This window comes from Bufo gargarizans, chromosome 2 (genome assembly GCF_014858855.1).
Source record: "Bufo gargarizans isolate SCDJY-AF-19 chromosome 2, ASM1485885v1, whole genome shotgun sequence".
In the NCBI taxonomy this organism is placed as follows: domain Eukaryota; kingdom Metazoa; phylum Chordata; class Amphibia; order Anura; family Bufonidae; genus Bufo; species Bufo gargarizans.
The window spans coordinates 352,622,415-352,645,947 of NC_058081.1; the positions used below are offsets into that span (position 1 = coordinate 352,622,415).

General features: G+C 42.4%; 1 protein-coding gene across 1 annotated transcript in view; it reads left to right on the top strand.

Annotated features, from left to right (window-relative positions):
• The first annotated feature begins 3,863 nt into the window (after positions 1–3,863).
• FBXO38 (F-box protein 38) overlaps positions 3,864–23,533 on the top strand; it is a 96,293-nt gene continuing 76,623 nt past the window's right edge. Inside the window, exons 1-10 of the mRNA XM_044280703.1 lie at positions 3,864–3,954; positions 5,039–5,196; positions 7,361–7,494; positions 13,127–13,290; positions 13,807–13,972; positions 14,414–14,551; positions 17,888–18,025; positions 18,620–18,713; positions 20,094–20,224; positions 20,838–21,008. Coding sequence (XP_044136638.1) covers positions 5,069–5,196; positions 7,361–7,494; positions 13,127–13,290; positions 13,807–13,972; positions 14,414–14,551; positions 17,888–18,025; positions 18,620–18,713; positions 20,094–20,224; positions 20,838–21,008 — 1,264 coding nt within the window. The 5' untranslated portion in view covers positions 3,864–3,954; positions 5,039–5,068. The remainder of the gene's footprint in view (positions 3,955–5,038; positions 5,197–7,360; positions 7,495–13,126; positions 13,291–13,806; positions 13,973–14,413; positions 14,552–17,887; positions 18,026–18,619; positions 18,714–20,093; positions 20,225–20,837; positions 21,009–23,533) is intronic.

Below are 23,533 nucleotides of genomic sequence, written 5' to 3' on the forward strand. Positions count from 1 at the left end.
AATTGGGAAAGGGGGGGATTTATACTTAATATTTTGGGGTTTTTTTTAACTTTTTTTTTGACAGTTTATTTAATAACTATATCCCCCTTAGGGGCTAGAACCTGGGATCTTTTAATCCCTTGTCCTATTCACCCTGATAAATCTCTATTATGGTGAAAAGGATCTCACACCCTCCCTGCTGTCCTGGGCTTTGTGCACACAGCAGCAGGGAGCTGACTATGGCAGCCAGGGCTCCAGTAGCATCCTGGCTGCCATGGTAACTGATCAGAGCCCCAGGATTACACTGCTGGGGCTCCGATCAGAAGCTGCCACTGCCACCAATGAGAAGAGGTGAGGGGACTCTGTGCCCACTGCCACCATTGATTTTAATACTATGGAGGGGGTGGGTGGCGCACTGCGCCTCCAATGTTTTTAATACTAGGTGGGGGGGGGGGGGGCAGGGCGCACTGCGCCACCTGAGAAGTTAATTGCCGCAGATCGCAGCGCCCGGTCCAGAGGCAGAGTGACGGCAATGTGTTTCTGCCGCCTGCATTTGTAATGTATTAAACGTTAGTTATCATTGGTGGCGCAGTGGCCACAGCCCCTCCTCCTCCCCTCTGCGCTCTCAGTGGAGGCCGCGGCAGCAGCACAGGGGGAGGGAGAAACTGCTTCCTTCTTCCCTGTGCTGCTGAGGGAACACGGGGATTAGCCTAGTATCGATAAAAGACAAATCTCGGTATCGTATCCGAAACAACCCTACTCTGAAGAGAATATTAGAGCTGCAGTTCCTATGCTGGCCAGCAGGTGGCATGCCAACATAGGAGATCAGCAATCCAGTCATAGTAATATCCTATAAAAAAAACTAAGTAGTGCACACTGTAGCCTCCTAGGGGGCTACAAGAAAAAATTCATAAAAGTAAAAAAAAAAAAAAAAAAAAAAAAAAAAAAATTATATATATATATATATATACAGGTCCTTCTCAAAAAATTAGCATATTGTGATAAAGTTCCTTATTTTCTGTAATGTACTGATAAACATTAGACTTTCATATATTTTAGATTCATTACACACCAACTGAAGTAGTTCAAGCCTTTTATTGTTTTAATATTGATGATTTTGGCATACAGCTCATGAAAACCCAAATTTCCTATCTCAAAAAATTAGCATATCATGAAAAGGTTCTCTAAACAAGCTATTAACCTAATCATCTGAATTAACTAATTAACTCTAAACACCTGCAAAAGATTCCTGAGGCTTTTAAAAACTCCAAGCCTGGTTCATTACTGAAAACCGCAATCATGGGTAAGACTGCCGACCTGACTGCTGTCCAGAAGGCCATCATTGACACCCTCAAGCAAGAGGGTAAGACACAGAAAGAAATTTCAGAACGAATAGGCTGTTCCCAGAGTGCTGTATCAAGGCACCTCAGTGGGAAGGAAAAAGTGTGGCAGAAAACGCTGCACAACGAGAAGAGGTGACCGGACCCTGAGGAAGATTGTGGAGAAGGACCGATTCCAGACCTTGGGTGACCTGCGGAAGCAGTGGACTGAGTCTGGAGTAGAAACATCCAGAGCCACCGTGTACAGGCGTGTGCAGGAAATGGGCTACAGGTGCCGCATTCCCCAGGTCAAGCCACTTTTGAACCAGAAACAGCGGCAGAAGCGCCTGACCTGGGCTACAGAGAAGCAGCACTGGACTGTTGCTCAGTGGTCCAAAGTACTTTTTTCAGATGAAAGCAAATTTTGCATGTCATTCGGAAATCAAGGTGCCAGAGTCTGGAGGAAGACTGGGGAGAGGGAAATCAGTGTCAAGTACCCACAGTCAGTGATGGTCTGGGGTGCCATGTCAGCTGCTGGTGTTGGTCCACTATGTTTTATCAAGGGCAGGGTCAATGCAGCTAGCTATCAGGAGATTTTGGAGCACTTCATGCTTCCATCTGCTGAAAAGCTTTATAGAGATGAAGATTTCATTTTTCAGCACGACCTGGCACCTGCTCACAGTGCCAAAACCACTGGTAAATGGTTTACTGACCATGGTATTACTGTGCTCAATTGGCCTGCCAACTCTCCTGACCTGAACCCCATAGAGAATCTGTGGGATATTGGGAAGAAAAAGTTGAGAGACGCAAGACCCAACACTCTGGATGAGCTTAAGGCCGCTATCGAAGCATCCTGGGCCTCCATAACACCTCAGCAGTGCCACAGGCTGATTGCCTCCATGCCACGCCGCATTGAAGCAGTCATTTCTGCAAAAGGATTCCCTACCAAGTATTGAGTGCATAACTGAACATAATTATTTGAAGGTTGACTTTTTTTGTATTAAAAACACTTTTCTTTTATTGGTCGGATGAAATATGCTAATTTTTTGAGATAGGAAATTTGGGTTTTCATGAGCTGTATGCCAAAATCATCAATATTAAAACAATAAAAGGCTTGAACTACTTCAGTTGGTGTGTAATGAATCTAAAATATATGAAAGTCTAATGTTTATCAGTACATTACAGAAAATAATGAACTTTATCACAATATGCTAATTTTTTGAGAAGGACCTGTATATATATATATATATATATATATATATATATATATTACATAAATAATAAAAAAAAATATAATCATCATGGGCATCACTGCATGTGAAAACACCCATACTATTAAAATATAAAAATATTTTCCAATAGCATAACAGAAAAAAAAAAATCAAAATGTCGATTTGATATTTTTTCATCACTTCTCTTAACCCAATTTTTTTTTTATAAAATGTGATTAAAAAGTCACACACACTCCAAAATTGTCAATAAAACCTACAGATCATCCCGCAAAAAATAATTCCCCATACAGCTCAGTAGACATAACTATAAAAAAAAAAAAAAAAAAAGCTACAGGGGTCAGAATATGGGATGTAAAATAAAAAACATTTTTTTCAATGTTTTATTTTTTCAGTATGTAGAGATAGGAAACCTATACAGTACATATCTGGTAATGTTGTAATCGTACTGACCCAGAGAATAAAGGGCACAGGTCAGTTTTGCCGAACGTCGCAGGGACAAAACCCCTAAAACTGTGGAATAGCGTTTTCTTCCAATTCCATCCCATTTGGATTTTTTTTGCCCACTTCCCGCGACATTGTATGCCATACTAAATGGTGGCATTAGAAAGTACAATTTGTCCCGCGAAAAACAAGCCCTCATAAAAATACGTGAATGCAAAAAAAAAAAGTTATGGCTCCAGGAAAACAGGAAAGAAATATGAAAACATAAAAATGAAAAAATATAATAAAAATAAAACTATGGCATCCTAAGGTTTAAACATTACAGACCAGTGGATCTGCCTTCGATGGGGAGTCCCATACACTTCCTTCCCAAGTCCTGCAAACACAAACTCGCATTTAATTCCTATTGGTCTATCTATTGACATAGCAGAGTCCAGCAGTCTCACTACTGATAAGTCCATGAGCAGTAGGGTCCTTGTGATTTCAGAGTCACGTGACATGGAAAGCCTCGATGCGACTCACATTTTATATTATAGTAATAATCTTTACGAACACAGCACATGAGCTGTAGACTTCGCCTTTCTGCTACACACCCCGGCGACTGCTTCAAACCCACGTGACTTTAGCATCTCATGTGACTCTGTGACATCACAAGGTCCCTGCGGCTCATGGAGCTTCGACCATACCCTACTTTATTTTTATTTTTTTTATACTAACAACGTGACGTAACGCGCTTTGCCGTCACACGTCTACAGTCTACCAGTCCAAGCGCTTTTTGGTGCGCGTGCTGAGCCTGGGTACTGTAACGGCTTGTCTCTTATTGGCTATGCGGATGGCGGTCGCTGACTGGCTGGACAGGAAGCAAGGGGCGGGGTTTAGTCAGGAAGTGTTTGCCAGGGCTGCCTGCACTCTGTTTCCGGTAGCCAGAGAGGCTCAGCAGCTGGACGGCAGGGGCCGGCTCTTACCGTTTACCTGGCGGGGAGGTAATGCGAGCGGCTGTTTTCCTGTTATCACACCCGTCCATCCTCGCCCTGCTGCTTTACATCACGTCTCCCCGCCTGTTTACACTGCCCTCCGTATATGCCCCTCATACACACGGCATGTTTGCGTCTCTCTAGCTATGTGTGCCACCACAAGTGCCTGCATGATAATTCACAGTTGAAGTTGCACTGGTTCTAATCAGTGTTCTAGAAGTATGCCACCCCCTGCCATGTATTTTATTACATTTATAGGTCCCTTAAAGGCATCTGTCAGCAGTTCTGTACTTATGAAACAGGCTGACCTGTTACATGTGCACTTGGCAGCTGAAGGCATCTGTGTTGGTCCATGTTCATATGTGCCTGCATTGCTGAGAAAAGTGTATGCAAATGAGCCTCTAGGACCAACAGAGGCGTTGATATTACACCTGCCGACTCCCTGCACTTTGATAGGCAGTGAAAATGTCAGCTGTTCTTGTCCAGCTGAATCCTGGCATTTGTACCAGGGAGTGGCTGGATTATAGTCAATGGGGTCTGGTGGGCAGGGGGCACTGGAGAAGTCCGGCAGGCTGTGCCGCAGATGTGAAACTAACACTCGCGTTTGGTGAGGATCCGTCATGGATATGCACAGACGCATCTGTTCAGATAATACAACCGTCTGCATCCGTTCAGAACGGGTCCGTTTGTATTATCGGTAACATAGCCAAGACGGATTCTTCTTGAACACCATTGAAAATCAATGGAGGACGGATCCGTTTTCTGTTGTGTCAGTGAAAACGGATCCGTCCCCATTGACTTACATTGTGTGTCAGGATGGATGCGTTTGGCTCAGTTTCGTCAGACGGACACCAAAATGTCCGGCTCTAGAGCGGAATGGAGACTGAATGGATGGAAAAACGGATGCATTCTGAGCGGATCCTTTTCCATTCAGAATACAAGGCAAAACTGATCCGTTTTGGACCGCTTGTGAGAGCCCTGAACGGATCTCGCGAACTGAAAGCCAAAACGCGAGTGTGAAAGTAGCCTTAGTATGTTCTACATCTTTGTACAAGGTTTTGACATTTATTTCTTTTGGCTCTTTCTTTTCTAGGAAAGTTGCTTAGAGATTTAAGTTTTGAAGATGGGGCCTCGACGGAAATCTGTAAAACCATGTCGAATGAATGGCAGTGGTATGGAAAACGGCAAATCCATTGATCCTAAGGATTACATGAATCAGTTGTCACATGAAGTGCTATGTCATATATTTAAGTGAGTGCCTCTAAAGTCAACTCCTACTGGATTTCATGTTTTCTGTTCAATGTGATTAATTAGCTTGTCTTTGTGTGTGACCCAGTGTGCTGGGATGTGTCCATCATACCTGTCGTGGTCCTTTAAAAGGAATGTGTAATCAGAAATTGACCTTCTCTTTTTATCACGTTTTTAATGTTTAACGTATTTTTAAATCATTTTTGGTGGTTATTTTTAATATTCCATGTAAATTTCTATATTTAAACAAAAAACATAATCCTGCAGTTTTTCGCACTGGCCACTAAGCCTGATAAATAATAGGTGCCGGTTCATGGTCTATACAGATCACTATACTGCAGTTACCTGCTTATCTGTCATTCTAATCCTGTCTGGAATGATATCACCTGTGTATAGATAAGACATGATCCTTCGTTCACAATAGGTGATTGTCAGAGCTTATCTGTTCTTTCCTTGTACAAGAACCTCTGCACAAGTCACACAGCATGCCTAGAAAACATTCCCATAGAAGTCAATGAGGTCCCTTTCTGACCATTGTGTCTGGCTACTTTCACACTCGCGTTTTGGGCAGATCTATCATAGATCTGCAAAAATTGATCCGTTATAATAATACAACCGCATGCATCGGTCATGAACGGATCCGTTTGTATTATCTTTAACATAGCCAAGACGGATCCGTCTTGAACTCCATTGAAAGTCAATGGATGATAGATCCGTTTTCTATTGTGTCAGTGAAAACGGATCCGTCCCTATTGACTTACATTGTGTGCCAGGACGGATCCGTTTGGCTCAGTCTTGTCAAGCGGACAGCAAAACCCTGCAGGCAGCATTTTGGTGTCCGCATCCAGAGCGTAATGGAGACGGAACGGAGCCAAACTGATGCATTCTGAGCTGATCCTTTTCCATTCAGAATGCATTAGGGCAAAACTGATCCGTTTTGGACCGCTTATGAGAGCCCTGAACAGATCTCACAAACGGAAAGCCAAAACGTCAGTGTGAAAGTAGACTTTGGCCCATGGGGCTGCTGTAAAGCAATTTTTTTTAAATGCTGTGCAAATGTTATAAACAAGTCAGGCAAGATGGCCACCCCCATAATCATGTTCAGAAAATAGGAGAAATATGTAATCGGAAAATAAAATGTTTTAGAAAAAGACACATGTTACTATCTGGTTTTAAATGGCAGATACAATTTTGGGTGACACATTTCCTTTAAAGGAGTTGTCCGGGTTTAGAGCTGAACCCGGACATATCCCTATTTTTACCCGGGCAGCCCATTTCATGCTCCGATGCTCTCAGGGCAAGGGAGAGATGCTCCGATGCTAACATCAGGGGGGCTGCCTGGGTGAAATTATGGTATGTCCGGGTTCAGCTCTGAACCTGGACAACCCCTTTAACTAAAGAACTGGCAAGATTTCTGACCAATCATATGGTTGGTAAAGTTGGTATGACTTGGCTTTTTAAACACATAGATATTTTGTTAGGTAAGAATCCATTTTCATCTTTCCCATCGGTTAAGATAGTCCTAGAACAAAACTGTTTTACTCCTTGGGTCCGTGGCCCATGTTTTGGATGATCCGTTGTGCTTTTTGCACCCATTCACCAATCAGATTCCACCTTTCATTTTCCAAAGGAACAGTCAAAAATGAAAAGTGGAATCTTAATGGTTGCTATGGGCAACTAAGCCAGTTCTACTTTACACCAGTTTGATAAATGACTAAAGGTCATACAGATGTGCTTTGTTTCTCTACACACATGCTTAGTCAGACTTGAAATCTTCCTATAGCCATGGTCCATGAGATTTCAATGACCCATTCTGAAGAATATCTGTTTTTTTTAACTTGGTGTTCTAGTGCTCTTAAATATCTCCAGCCATTTCCTAACATCTTTAAAAATGTTGTTCCAAAAATATTTATACATGAATGCAATATCATTCATTTCTAAATGTAATTGAAATGATGAGGGTTTTATAACATCTAGATCCTCGCTCTCCTTATACTGCTCCAAATATTTTGGATAGGGATTACTCCCTCAATTTGCCTTCAGCTTTGTGATTGATAGAAAGAGATAACATACTGAAGTGGTGTTAAATGTGTTGCCCCAAAACTAAGCATTATATAATATACTGTTACGTAAAGTATTTAATGCAATTTCTGTTTTTTTGTGGTAGATATCTTCCACTGCAAGACATTATGTGCATGGAATGCTTGTCAAAGAAGCTGAAGGAAGCAGTGACTCTGTATCTGCGTGTTGTCAAAATGGTTGACCTCTGTGCTGGACGCTGGTGGGAGTATATGCCAACAGGTGAGCTGCAAATACATTCATATTTATTGTTCTTATGGCCAAAAACACTAATACATATAAAACAAAGCCATTAGTTAGTACATTTTATAAATTGTGTATAATAAAGTTTCAGGTCTCTTACGTTTTTTTAGTTATTGCATTATACTCATTTTGAGCTAAAAACATCTTTTCAATTGGTCTTTATTGAAAATGTTTAACACATTTCTCTGTACAGCCTTGAGATTCTCTAGTAAGCTGCTGTCTGTTTCCATTCTCTTCATCTCTGATCCCCGACCTTATAAACACTCATTATAGCTCAATTCCTATTTTTCCTATAAGAATGTGGCTTAAATAAGTGACTTTTTAGTAAATTACTGATAAAGGTTATTAGATGGCACAGCTAGACAAACTGTTAACCCTTTTTGACAGAATGGCAATTTTTTTTTAATGAAGACCAATTGAAAAAATAATTTTTAACCCAACATGTGTAAAATGCAATCAGAAAACAAATTGCCCCCGATGGTGCACGTAGCCTTTTATAGAAGGTGATGTTAATAAAAAGGTTTTTGGGCAGGGCATTGCCTCTAGTGATAAGGGTTCAACTCCTATGTATGGGCAGGACATTACCTCTAGGTGTAAGGCTTCAGCTCCTATGTTTGGGCAGGACATAACCTCTAGGTGTAAGGCTTCAGCTCCTATGTTTGGGCAGGACATAACCTCTAGGTGTAAGGCTTCAGCTCCTATGTTTGGGCAGGACATAACCTCTAGGTGTAAGGCTTCAGCTCCTGTGTTTGGGCAGGACATTACCTCTAGTAGTAAGGGTTCAGCTCCAGTCTTTGGTTAGATCATTACCTCTGGTGGTGAGGGATCAGCTTCAGTGTTTCGGTATAGCATTACCTCTAGTTGTAAGGCTTAAACTCCTGTGTTTGGGCAGGACATTACCTCTAGTGGTAGCGGTTCAGCTTCAGTGTTTGGGCAGGGCATTACCTCTAGTGGTAACGGTTCAGGTTAAGTGTTTGGGCAGGACATTGCCTCTAGTTTTAAGGGTTCAGCTCCAGTGTTTGGTCATGTTATTACCTCTGGTAGTAAGGGTTAAGCTTCAGAGTTTGGGTAGATCATTACTTCTGGTGTTTGGGCATGCCATCACCTCTAGTATTAAGGGTTCCGCTCCAGTGTTTGGGCTGAACATTATCTCTAGTGGTAAGGGTTCAGCTCCAGTGTTTTGGGCAAGTCATTACCCCTAGTTGTGAGAATTCATCTAGCCAATGTACTACCGCTGCCGTTCCGATAAAAAAATAACAGCTGTCAACATTTATTTTTCCAAATCCATCACTCATCAGAGAATGGTCCATAGACTGTGTGCACGGTTATTAGGCAAGTTGTGTTTTTGAAGGTTAATTTTATTATTGAACAACCACAGTGCTGTCAGTGAATACAAAATGTTAATAAACCTCAAACCTGAATATAAAAGAAAGTAAAATAAGGTTTTGGCTTATTTAGAAGAGTATATATGTGTGCAGAATTATTGGGCAACTATTAGTGTGCAGAATTATTGGGCAACTATTAGTGTGCAGAATTATTTTATAACTAAATGAAAAAGGGAAATTTCCCATCCCATTTTCATCTGGTAAAGTGAGAATAATAAACCACTCAAAATTTACAAATAAACATTTCTGACATTTCCCCAAAAAAATTGGTGAACATTATAGCCCCCTTCTTTTCAGTAACAGTGATGAGCCTTCCATCCATGGAGTCTGTCATTTTCATACTGATCAACATTTTGTGCAGCCGCAGCCACAGCCTCCCCACACACTGTTTAGTGTACCGTTTTCCTTCATAGTAAATCTCCCTTTTTAGAAGGGCCCACAAGTAGGGTTTAGATCAGATAAGGGAGGGGGCCATGTCATTATTCTTACGTCTGTAGGGCTGTTACTGTCTAGTCATGCAGTGGAGTACGTTGATGCATGGGATGGAGCATTGTCCAACGTAAGGCCTCTTTCACACGTACGATATGGATTGTGACACGATGCGTTCAGCGAAACTCTGTTTTCTTTGCAATTGCATTAATTTTTTTTTCTGCGTGACTACAAATAGTTTTGATGCATTTTTCACACACATAAAAAAAAAAAAAAACTGAAGATTTATAAACAAAATCTCCTAGCAACCTTCAGTGAAGAATGCATTGCATCCGGAGGCAATGCGTTTTTCACTGAAGCCCCATTCACTTATATGGGGCCTAGGCTACGTGAAAAATGCAACGCAGAAATAGTGTGTGCACAGACCGATTAAAATGAATGGGTCAGTATTCAGTGTGGGTGCCATGTGTTCACTTCACAGGAGTTGATTTTGAGTCCATCTTAAACAAAAAAAAAGGTCAAACTAGCTCATTTTTAATAATACCAGGCCCATAGCAGTACCCCACCTCCACCTTGCTGGTGTCTGAGTCAAAGTGGAGCTCTGTCCCCCTTACTGATCTAGCGATATGCCCATCCACCTGGTCCGTTAAGTCACTCTTATCTCATCAGTCTATAAAACGTTTGAATAATCTGTCTTCAGATATTTCTTCGCCCAATCTTGACCTTTCAACTTATATGTCTTGTTCAGGGGTGGTTGAGTTTCAGCCTTCCTCACTTTGGCCATGTGTCTGAGCACTGAACACCTTGTATGTACTTCTGGGCCCGGCCCTCCAGGGAGGTTGCAGTTCTTGAATATGACAGCACAGGAGGATAATGGGTTCCTGGTTGCTTTATGTTTGATTCTTCTCAAGTCTTTGGCAGTTAATTTGCATCTTTTTTTTTCAACATGTTTCTTGCGACCCTGTTGACTATTTGCAACAAAACGTTTGATTCTGAGATCACGCCTTATTATCTTATCAATTTCATGAGTGCTGCATCCCTCAAAAAGACTTAACAATTTTTGACTTTTCAGAGTTAGTTAAAGGGATTCTGTCATCAGGTTTTAGGCTATAGAGATACGGACATGCACGGCTAGATCCCCGCTAGCATGTCCCCAAGGAGCTATACGAACCTTCCTGGTGCCCAGCCACGCCCACCTGTGAAGGAGCCCAGCACCGCCTATGTCCTCTGAATCTCCTCCTTTCGTCACCGATAGATTGCTGAGCTCGCGCATGCGCAGTTCCTTCCCTAAGGCTGATGCCAGCAGAGGGAAGGAACACTATACCGGCACTGCGCATGTGCGAGCTCGCACATCGCGAGATTACGGCAATCTATCGGTGACGAAAGGAGGAGATTCGGAGGACATAGGCAGTGCTGAGCTCCTTCACAGGCGGGTGTGGCTGGGCACCAGGAAGGTTCGTACAGCCCCTTGGGCACCTTACAAGACTAATTTACATATCTCTAAAATCTTTTTTTAAAGAAAATAAAAGCACACAGCCCTATAGGTATATTGCGGACATGCTAGCGGTGATCTAGCCGTGCATGTCCGCAGCTCTATAGCCTAAAACTTGGTGACAGAATCCCTTTAAAGAGGACCTTTCATCTGGCAAAACATTGTGAACTAAGTATCATGATATATACAGCGGCACCCATGCATCTCACTGCACTTACTATTATCCCTGGGCGCAGCTCCATTCTCCTGCTATGCGCGCCGGTATCTTCGGTCACTTGGTTATAGTAGGCGGAGACTTGGGGGACTTGGTTATAGTAGGAGGAGACTGCCCTTGTTCTCCTGGGCATCTTCTTTTCCCAGGCTGTAGCGCTGGCCTATCACAGCGCAGAGCTTACAGCCTGGGAGGTTTCTTTCTCCCTGGCCATGTTGTCAATGTTTAAAGGACTCTTGAGGGACCATATACAGGAGTATGTGACTATAAATAATATTATAAGTGATAACCAACATGGGTTTACTAAGGACAGAAGTTGTCAGACTAACCTGATTTGTTTTTATAAGGAGGTGAGTAGTAGCCTGGACAGAGGGGCAGCTGTGGATGTAGTGTTTATGGATTTTGCAAAGGCTTTTGATTATGTCCCTCATAGACGCTTAATAGGTAAAGTAAGGTCTATAGGCTAGGAAAGTATAGTTTGTAATTGGATTGAAAACTGGTTGAAGGACCGTGTCCAGAGAGTTGTGGTCAATGATTCCTATTCAGAATGGTCACGGGTTATAAGTGGTGTACCCCAAGGTTCAGTGCTGGGCCCTCTGTTATTTAATTTATTTATTAACGATATCGAGGATGGGATTAATAGCACCATTTCTATTTTTGCAGATGACACTAACTTATGTAGTACTGTACAGTCTATGGAAGATGTCCATATACTACAAGCTGACTTGAACACTCTGAGTGATTGGGCATCAACTTGGCAAATGAGGTTCAAGGTGGATAAATGTAAAGTTATGCATTTTGGTAGTAATAAGCTCTGTGCTTCATATGTCCTAGGTGATGTAGCTCTGGGAGAGTCACTTATAGAGAAGGATTTAGGTGTCCTTGTAGATAGTAGATCAAATAACAGCATACAATGTCAATCAGCTGCTTCTAAGGCCACCAGGATATTGTCATGCTTTAAACGAGGCATGGACTCGCGGGGCAGGGATGTAATATTACCACTTTACAAAGCGTTGGTGCGGCCTCATCTGGAATATGCAGTTCAGTTCTGGGCACCAGTACATAGAAAGGATGCACTGCAGCTGGAAAAAGTACAGAGGAAAGCGACTAAACTCTTAAGAGGCATGGGGGGTCTTAGCTATGAAGAAAGATTAAAATAATTAAATTGAATTAGTCTTGAGATGAGACGTCTAAGGGGGGACATGATTAACCTATACAAATATATAAATGGACCATACAAAAAAATAGGGTGAAAAACAGTTCCATGTAAAATGCTCTCAAAAGACAAGGGGGCACTGCTTCCGCCTGGAGAAGGAAAAGTTCAGTCTCCAGAAGCGTTAAAGCATCTTTACTGTAAAAACTGTGAATCTGTGGAATAGACTTCCTCAGGACGTGGTCACAGCAGGAACAGTGGACAGTTTTAAAAAGGGTTTAGATGATTTCTTAAAAGTAAACAACATTAATGCTTATGAAAACGTGTAGAAATCCTGGGACTCACTTCCTTCTGGGATTGGCGTCCCCACCTATTCCTTGGTTGAACTTGATAGACTTATATCTTTTTATCAACCGTATTAACTATGTAACTATGTGAATATGCATACAACTGATATGGTCAAACTACTACATGCCTAAAAATTATGAACACAATGAAGAGTGCTGGTTATATATTGGGAGATCTTTCCTTTTCTGTTTTTACCTTCTTGGTATTGTAACTCTGTAACCTGAGGCAAGGAGTAAATGGAGAGGAGGGTCAAGTATAAATCCTGATTTATTGCCTTTCAACTGTTGAATACCTAACAGGACATGTTACATAATATGTAAGGCATAAATGGGGTCATTTATCAAACTGGTGTAAAGTAGAACTGGCTTAATTGCTCATAGCAACTAACCCAGTTCTTCTTTACATCAGTTTGATAAATGACCCCAAAAAAACTTACATCCACCCCTACACCTATTAATTCCTGCAACCTAAATGGAATCAAATGTGGACACTACAGAGTTCTGCCGAATAGCTGATCTTTTTAACGTATTTAATTATGTTTTCCATACCAATAGTGTAACTGATATAATGTTTTTTACTTTCCATTTCTGAAGGCTTCACGGATTCTAGTTTTCTGAAACTGCTTAAGAAAATGCCGGATATTGAACAGCTTTATGGCCTTCACCCAAGATATTTGGAGAGACGCAGAGTTCGGGGCCATGAGGCCTTCAGCATCCCCGGCGTGCTAGAAGCTTTACAGTCGTGCCCAAATCTTCTGGTGAGCTCCTCTTAAGCATATCCAAAAACACAGTGACAGACTCTGTGTCACCTGTTCCTGCTGTGCTGTCATCTGTCATTCCTGTTTAGATGTCTATTAAATGGGGTTTGGAAGCTGCTAATATAGACAACTTATCTTCAGGATAAGTTTTCAATATCTGATCATTAGTGGTCTGACACCGAGACCCCCATGATCAGTTGTTCCCTGCAGGTGCCAGAACTAGTACTTTGAAAGTGTGCTGGCTGTTAGAGATGGGCGAATTTCATATTTTGAAATCTGTTCACACTTCGTTTACTGGTAAAATGTGAATTGCGTTATGGATTCCATTACCACGGACCATAACGCAATTCTATGACGGAATGCATAACGGAATGCCTTTAGAGGATAATGGTTATCGTGTAGCAGCCTGTCTTTGTTGTGTGTGTTGATCACTGTAATTAGTTCTTGGATGGCACTTGTGTCGTTGTGTACCTGACTTATTAATGCCACCAGTTTCTTTTTATTATGATACTCCAGGGTGTAGAGACATCACATCTTGAACTTGTAGAAGCTATATGGACGTATATGCCACAAGTTCACATTTTAGGCAAGTTTCGGAATCGCAATGGAGCTTTTCCTATACCCCCAGAAAATAAGCTCAAGATACCCATTGCTGCAAAAATCCAGACCTTACATTTAGTGGGTAAGTATCTCATGGTCACAAACATGCTTATTCATTGCTTTTTAAAGAGAGCCTTACACCCCTTTTGACATGTCTGTATTAGAAACTGCTTGCATTCTACATGCAATAATGATTCAGGATTGTCTTTTCATGTAACTCTCATTCCGTTCCTCTGTTATTGCTGCTGAAAAAGTTGATTAGCGAATCTACAAATGGGTGTTACCACTTGGCGGAGGGTCGCTGCACAGTCTGACAATGAGCAGTCAGTGCGGACTGTGCAGGGACACCCCCTCAACTGGTAATGAACTTCTAGCTGCAATAGCTGAGGTACAACATAGGGTTATATGAAACTTTACCCCAGAATCTTTTTTGCATGGGAAATTAAATAAATTGAACAAACATATCAGGAGTGGTGACCGGTTCCCTTTAATCATTTATCATCTTCTTTTAATCTATATACAGGAGTGAATGTTCCTGAAATTCCCTGCATTCCCATGCTGCGTCATCTTTATTTAAAGTGGGTGCGTCTAACCAAACCTCAGCCTTTTAAAGACTTCTTGTGCATTAGCCTACGGACCTTTGTGATGCGAAATTGTGCTGGTAAGAACACTGGAGCAGGATGGAGGTCACTTTTCACTATATATATTATTTTAGCCATTTTATATTTGCTGTTAGTTGTTAGTGACAAATTAAAGATTTTATGATGGGATTAGTTTATACCACACAAAAAGGAAGATAAAGGTCCCACCAGTAATGCTCATAGCGTAATAAGGGAAGCTCAGATACATAATTACATAACCCACAGAGTTAATATCCCATTATAGGCTATACTTTGTTACTTATTGAGACAAGACATGTAACCAGTTTATATAAAGCATAGATATCAATGTACAGCCATACTGTCAAAATGTAGACGCCAGTACTGTATCCCATGGTAGTATATTATTACAATTTGCCATTTTTATGGTCATCTTGTTCCGCCCCCCTCCTCCCCCCCATAAAAAAGGAATAAAAAGTGATCAAAAAATCGTATGTACCCCCAGATGGTACCAAAATAATCTACAGTTCACCCCTCAAAAGACAAGCCCTCACACAGCTCTGTAGATGGAAATATATTAAAGTTATGGGTGTCAATAAATGGTGATGCAAAGAATTGTAATTATTTTCAAAGGTTTTTATTATATATTTATAAGACAGACAATGATTTACCCTTTTGACATGACGTAGTCCCATGCATTTACCTTCATTGAGATACCCAAGGATAGCATTTCTTAGAAAACCTTCTATTTATCAAAAGTGGGGGTTGATCTTACCGGCTTATAGTTATTTTTGGGCTCATTTCCCCCTTTTATAATCTTATCAGCATATTTGTTATGCAGCGGTCCTTTTGTTATGGAACAGACCTTGTCATTATAGCATTCTTAAATATGAACATCATCATTAATTAAGAGGTGGCGTGCTCTAAAATGGAAATTCCTAACCAGCTTGTGGTGCTAGTGTTGATTGGGAAATTCTGACAGCCCTGAGCCGCATAAAGGACCCTGGGGATGTCAGGTATTGGTTACTATTTGAGCATTCCTATAGCCTGTGCATGTTTCATGGAGAGGCAGTAATGTATTGTCCTGGAAATATTAAAAAGTTTAGCATGGTAATAAAAATAAAGGGAGTGATGGGTTTGCAAAAATAAGGGTCTATTCACATGTCCACAAGTGTTTTGTGGTCTGCAAATTGCGGATCCGCAAAACACGCACACCGACCATGTGCATTCCACATTTTGCTGACCGCACATGGTCGGTGCTTTAAATAGAAATGCCTTTTCTTGTCCGTGTCTGCAGACAAGAATAGGAAAAAAAATTCCGGAACGAAAGTGCGGCCCCATTGAAAATGAATGGGTCCGTATCCATTCAGCAACGTTGCAGAACGCATCCGGACGCATTTTGCGGACGTGTGAACGGACCCTAAAGTTGTATATTTTAAATATACACTCATCGTTAATCCATAGAAGGAAATGATGCTTCTCATTTTAATGATAAATGCCTATTTAAAAGAAAACTGCTTTATAGCCTTAAAAATAAAAAAAAATACAATGTTCTTGGCCCTAGGGGTGGGCGGTATAGGCGATATGCGATATGAATTTGGGCCACGATATGGATTTTCGCCATATCACCTATATCGCCGGACCGCGATATGATCGCGCGCACCATGTTCTGAGCCGGCCGGCACAGAGGAGGGAGGAGGAGGGAGTCTCTCCCTCCCCACTGTGCGCGGCTGCCGCTGAACACCAATGAGGACAGAGTAGGAGGAGGAGGGGAGGGACTGTGGCCACTGCACTACCAATGAATGTGCCGGCCATATCCCTCAGGGTCCCCCTCCTCCCCCCCATCATTGGTGGCAGTTTGCAGTTCCGATCGGAGCCCCAGCAGTGTAATGCTGGGGCTCCGATCGGTTACCATGGCAGCCAGGAGTCACGCTGCTGAAGTCCTGGCTGCCATGGTATGTTAGTGAGCAGAGAGCAGCGCATTATACTCACGTGCGCTGTGGCCGGCGGTCGCTCCTTCTTCTGTCTGTGCGGCGGATAGCTAATGCTTACAGCATTAGCAATGCGCCGCACAGACCTATGAGAAGAAGGAGCGACCGCCGGCCACAGCGCACGTGAGTATAATGCGCTGCTCTCTGCTCACTAACATACCATGGCAGCCAGGACTTCAGCAGCGTGACTCCTGGCTGCCATGGTAACCGATCGGAGCCCCAGCATTACACTGCTGGGGCTCCGATCGGAACTGCAAACTGCCACCAATGATGGGGGGGGGGGAGGGGGACCCTGTGGCCACTGCCAACAATGATTAATACTGGGGAGGGGGGGGTTTGCGTTACCAGAGGGGGCAGATCAGAGGCTGGGGAAGGGGGGCAGATCAGAGGCTGGGGAAGGGGGGCAGATCAGAGGCTGGGGAAGGGGGGCAGATCAGAGGCTGGGGAAGGGGGGCAGATCAGAGGCTGGGGAGAAGATCAGAGGCTGGGGAAAAGATCAGAGGCTGGGGAAGGGGGGCAGATCAGAGGCTGGGGAAGGGGGGCAGATCAGAGGCTGGGGAAGGGGGGCAGATCAGAGGCTGGGGAAGGGGGGCAGATCAGAGGCTGGGGAAGGGGGGCAGATCAGAGGCTGGGGAAGGGGGGCAGATCAGAGGCTGGGGAAGGGGGGCAGATCAGAGGCTGGGGAGAAGATCAGAGGCTGGGGAAGGGGGGCAGATCAGAGGCTGGGGAAGGGGGGCAGATCAGAGGCTGGGGAAGGGGGGCAGATCAGAGGCTGCCGCCATGGTCAGCTCCCTGCTGTTGTGTGCACTATGCACAGGGCAGCAGGGAGAGTGTAAAGTCCTATTCACCCTAATAGAGCTCTATTAGGGTGAATATGACAAGGGTTCTAGCCCTTAAGGAGGCCAATAGTTAATAAATAAAAAGTAAAAAATAAATAAAATTTAAACACCCCCCCCCCCCCAATATAGAAAACAATATATCGCAATATATATCGCATATCGCACATGCTTAAAATTATATCGCAATATAGATTTTAGGCCATATCGCCCACCCCTACTTGGCCCTTAAGAGGTTGATGGTCTACCAATAGACCTTCAAGTCCTTGAGAGAAATCTTTTGACATTTAATGTTTCCCATGTAGTTTAAAAAGTAAAGCTAAACTTTAATACCAATACTATGTCTTCATGAGAGGTCTAGGCCATATGAAATGGGTCGTCCCAGTGGTAACATTGACATTGAGAGGTAACAGGTGATCTTTTGGGCCAGCTTCAATTGACAAAGGGTTCTGTTTTTTTTTTGGATGCACAACAACATAAATTTCCAGTCCCTTTTTATTTAATTTTTCTCTACATATAAACCTTTTGAAAACTTTAAGCTTGATATTTTCATTTCACTTTATTTTTGAAGGGCCCACAAACTCCTTAAAGTATGTGCCACTGGTCACTGGTTTGGCATCTGCTCGCAACTTGGAACATTTAGAGCTGGTCAGAGTTCCTTTCCTAGGCGGCCTTATACAACATGTGGTGGAAGACAGCTGGAGATCTGGTAAGTGGGAAATCCCAGGGTATTGAAATTCCTATCTTAGGAAGTGATGGCATATCAGCGGGGATCCAACTTCTGGCACCCCCACCAAGCCAGAGAATGAAGGGACTGCAGATTTTGTGGGTTTTCCCTGTACAGTGGTGCCCTGACAGATGGCCAGGAGCAATGCATGGAAAACTTATAAGGGGATGCAGAGCTTTAACACAGCCTCTTCCTTCTCAGTATTAGTGGGGGTCCCAGAGATTGGACCCTCACCAGTTTGGTGGCATGGCCTAGCTTTCATACAGTTATTTCAATGTGTTGAAGGCATGATATCCTTCCTCAGATTACTGACCGCAAACAGATACGTTAGTCTTGTATGTCCGCACATCAAAAGAATTGGGTGCTACACTTTTTTAATGATTGTGAACATTCTTTCCAGACCCGATATTCAACATTGTGGACTAGATGATGATTTATAAAATCTCACTCATCCCATTTCATACCGCTCTTTAGTGATTCTTCCACCTAGAATTCATGAGTTGAAGAAAAAAATTATTTATTTTTTCCTTTTATTTGAACATAAAGTATTTTTTACACGCTTGTATTTGTTTTCAGGAGGCTTCCGGAATTTGCACACAATCGTTTTAGGAGCATGTAAGAATGCTTTGGAAGTTGATCTTGGCTACCTCATAATTACAGCTGCTAGACGGTATGTTACTGGAGTTAAAGGGATTGACTAGGGTTTAAACATACAGGTGAATATCAGTAGATTGGAATATGGACACCAGGAGTGGTGGGGACATATGGAATCGGTAAGGTAAAGGTATTGCAGAGTTAGCTTTTTTTCCAGTTTTGAGCCCTAGGGTATATGTTCTCTTTTCGATGTGTCCAGTGCTCTAAAATAAAGCTGGACGAACTTTACAAATAATATTGATTTCAAAATATTCTGTTTCTGTTCAACAGCTATACAGATCTATGTGTCTCCATGGTTGCAGACTCAAAATTAACCCTGTGTAGTCTCATCTTTCAGTCACTTCCTTCACTGTCCCTGAATTTTTCCAACCTACTAAATTCATGTTAGCAAAAAAAGTAGAAGACTGATGAAAGTGAGTGACTGCATGATTGGCAGGACATTTTTAATAAAGACTTAGGGGGTCATTTTAAAATTATACACCACTTTTTGGCATATTTAAGGCGCTGATTTTGTCACAAAAGGGGTTTTTCAGCAATATCTGCGACTTGTCTCCATTTGCGCCACTTTTACAAGGCGGCGGGAAAAGGGGCATGGTGATGGTGGGGAAAGGGGCCGGCCTCTCTAATTTACCATTTTCTATGCCAATTTATGGTGTGGAAAATGGTCTCAAACTACACCAGCAAAGGGAGCTACGTAGTTTAAACCTTGTCGCAAGGCCAAAGTCCACCGCCAGAGAATGGGGATTTATACGCCGGTCTTAATAAATGACCTCCTTGGTTGTTTCATTTTTTATTTTAAATGCATTCCAGCAATTTACAAAAAAGATGGTTGTAAAGGTGGACATAGATTAAATGGGTTGGCTCCTTACAAGCATACATGACTTTGTACTGTCCTCCAGCTGTCATAGAGAAGGCCCTCCGTTGCCCAGTTATTGGCTGAGTAAGCATAATAACAGGGTATCCTCCACATGCATAGGCTCCAAGAGAGCTGCAGTAAAGTGACTTCTTCCCAATCCATAAGATGTATTCTTATCTGTTCACTGAATATTCTATAATTGATAGATAAGGTTCCCACTTGTGGGCTACAAATGAGTGGAACAGCGTTCTCGTGCCTCTGCAATACAAGTTGGAATAGGGGCTGCCAGCCTTGCTTGGATATTTCCGCAACGCCAATAGATTTTTATGGTGTAAGTCTGTTTAAAAAATAGGCTAAAGTATTCAGTCCCCATGTGGTTTAAGAAGCGGAGCACTTGAAATGTGCAGTCTACCTGGATTGTGTGTGCTGCTAGATTTTCATGTTTTGTAGCGGTACACTTCGGTTGGCTTTTTATAATGACTTTTTTTTTCTTCTCTGAGCTAACAAGGATGTTGTTACCTTATCTGTTTTTCTATCAAGGTTACATGAAGTACGCATCCAACCTTCATTGACCAAAGATGGAGTTTTCTCTGCGCTTAAGATGGCTGTGCTAGAGTTTCCACAGTTTGAAACTTTACATTTGGGCTATGTGGATGAATTTTTGTTACAATGTAAGTGAAAACTTGACCAGACATCTGGTTTACATATTACTGTAGAAAAATATCCAAACTGTCCATGGTGTCTGCAGTATGACCATGATTATGCCAAGTCGGGCTGTGGCAGTTCCACGGTCCTGGCTTAGATACCTTATTTTAAGTCTTTCACGACCAATGATGTAATAATATGGAGCTGACAGGGTCCTCAGATGTCCAGCTCCATACTATAGAGGCGCTATGATTGCATCAGCACAGGATTAGCAGGATCACAGCTGCAATTGTCAATAGTGACTGTGCCATCTTCATTATAGTCCAAGTCCCCAAATATGTAAAAGAAAACAATGCAAAACACATTTTTGCCCCATAAAACTGTACCATGTGAAAAATACCCATAATTGGTATCCATAACAACCCGAACTATAAAAGCATCAGGATATTCACACTTACATTGATGGAAACATATAAAGTTCTGTCTGTTTAATACAGTAAAAAAGTGAAAAAAAAAATGTTTGGGCCTAAACAGGCTTGTCTTTAAGGGGTTAAACCACGAATTTTTATTTTGCATTAGTTTCGTAACTAATTTTTTTTCTTTTTTTCTTTTTTCCTGTGTTATATTGGGTTTGTACAGGTAAGATGACCAATGCAGATCTAATGAAGTACGGCTTGGCTGATGTGGCTGAGAATCCTGGCATTATCACCGATATTGGGATGAAAGCTGTAAATGAAGTCTTCTCCTGCATCAAATACTTAGTAATTTACAACTGTCCCCACCTTCATAATCCAAAAAATTGGATCACAGGTACAGAATAATAAAAGTGAACATTACATATTTTTAGCATTTCCTTTTTAAATCAAACGTATATGGAACTATCAACATACCTATGATGGCATTGGACACAGAGTTGAAATACAGTTAATAGAACCATAATTCACAGGTACACTCACAAATCGCAAAAAATGGATTATATTCCCAGAAAATTACCGTATAATTCCTAATGTCAGCTGTGTTTCGAACACACCACTGAGCCTCTGTGGTAACGTGCCGCTTGGTGACATGTCCCCACTAAGACTAAAACTAGTTTCACACTGGAGCTCGTCAGTTACTGGCAACAGCCTGCCGGATCTCACTGTACCTGTCATTGCGGGAAGCTACAGCGAAGCCGTCTGGCCCATTATTGCTGGATACAGAGAGATCCCGCAGCCTGCCAGATCTGACAAGCACTAGTGTGAAACTACTCTGAATGACCTGTGTTCATGACCACAGACTGGACGCCATGCTTCCAGTCCACAGGGCATCGGAAGGAGTGGCAAAGAACCTTGTGTTTTTTTGTTTAACACTTTCCCAACCATAAGTAAATTTGCAAATAAGCAATGTTAGGAAGAGTATCAGCAATCCAGCCAAGAGCAGTTGCCTTCATGGAACATTCTTTCTGAAGAAATATTCTTTGATCATGGAACCTTTGAATTTCATCCACCACCCTACATAAGCAAATTGGCAGATCAGGTGGAAGTGTGGTTTCCATAATGGTATTGAGGCACTGGAGGACATCTTTCAGAATTGGCATATAAAGACATCTGGCACAGTCTTCACTAGACCCTGAGTCCATCTTGTGCAGCCAGCTGGCATTAAGTATGCCTGATGGGTGATGTACAGCTGACTGACATGGTTTTTAGCAGCAGATTAAACCACAGTAGCAGACAACAGCGTGTCTCCCAGTCACCCAATAATCATTAGTCATATGATGTAACTGGACTTTCCACTTAGACTGGACCACTGAGGGATGGTTTATATATACCTTGTTTATAAGGTCGTGTAATTGTTAGGTGCTGAGGCTCCTTGGTAGGTGTGTAATTAATGACAGGTCTTGTGACAGTTGTAAGGCTTTAGGGTAATCCTTGAAGGTGTGTTTGAGTTGCATAAAGTGTTAAGACACCGTAGCAAATTCAATAGGTGTGCTGAATTTGTTCAAAGGTGAGCCACATGGTTTTCTCAGTTGAGCTTTGCCCACAAAGGGGTTTAGGGTTATTCTATATCAGCCACTGAGTTAGGACACCCTCAGCACAAGAGATTTTCTTGGCGTGAAACCAAACCTGTTTTGCCAATAAATGTAATGCCTGTATTAGACTGGCCAATTGTCGGACAGTTCACTGTTAACGAGCGTTCTAATACTGCAGTGGAATGCCTGATTTTCTTGTTGATGGGACAATCCAGAGCTTTAAGCTTGTTTAATATTGTTTGCCAGTAGCCGATTTATGCTGTGTAATCACGATCTGCTACTAGCAAACAACTAGACAGCATGGGGACGAGTGATGGCATAACGATCCCTCCTCCCTATACTGAGGAGGAGATTGCTGGATATAATAGCAACAGTCTCCTCCACTAGTGAGCAGGCGATTGCCGGGAAGGAATGCTTCCCTACTGACAATCGCCTGCCTTATCTGGCTGTCTAATACTGCCTTAAATGTCTTGGTGCTCCCACCAGTTACTGCTGGTGTCCTTCTGTGTTTATTAGCAGGCTTGGAGAGCCCCCATCGAACAAGCCAAAGTAAAAACATAGGCCCAAGTATTTAACCCCTTCCCGATCAGCACCGTAATAGTATGGCATAGCGGGACGTGACTTGCCGCCCATCGCCGTACTATTACTGCAAGGAACCGACTGTCCCCGTTATCCGGACCCCTGCTGTATGCGCCGGCATCGGTGAAAACACAGATGCCGGCAGATTAATCCATTCTATGCCGCGGTGAGCACTGACCGTGACACAGAAGGGGCTTGCTGTGGGTGAGAGAGCCCATCAGGTCCCCGCGCTGCTGTAGCGGGGACCCGATGGGTGAGAAGGCAGCCCGATGCCGTGCAGAGGCTGCCCAATGCCTTGCATGGCATGTGGACCTGCCTTCTACTGGTGCCCAGGAGATCCAGCCTCAGGCTGGGTCTCCCAGGCAACCTGTTAGTGTAATATGCTAACAGGCAATGCATTACAATGCAGATGTATTGTAATGCATTGCAGAGGGGATAAGACCCCCAAAAGTTGAAGTCTCAGAGTGGGACAGAAATAAAGTAAAAAAAAAAGTGTTTTCAATAAAAATAAGTTTCAAGTAAAAAAAAGAAAAAAAAAAGCCCCTTTCCCTTGATCTTATAATAAAAAAAATGAAAAAACATACATATTAGGTATTGCCGCATCTGTAACAACTGGCTCTATAAAAATATCACATGACCTAACCCCTCAGGTGAACACCGTAAAAAATGAAAACTGTATTAAAAAAAAGATATTTTTGTCACCTTACATCACAATGTAACCCCCCCAAAATAGTACCAATCAAACTGT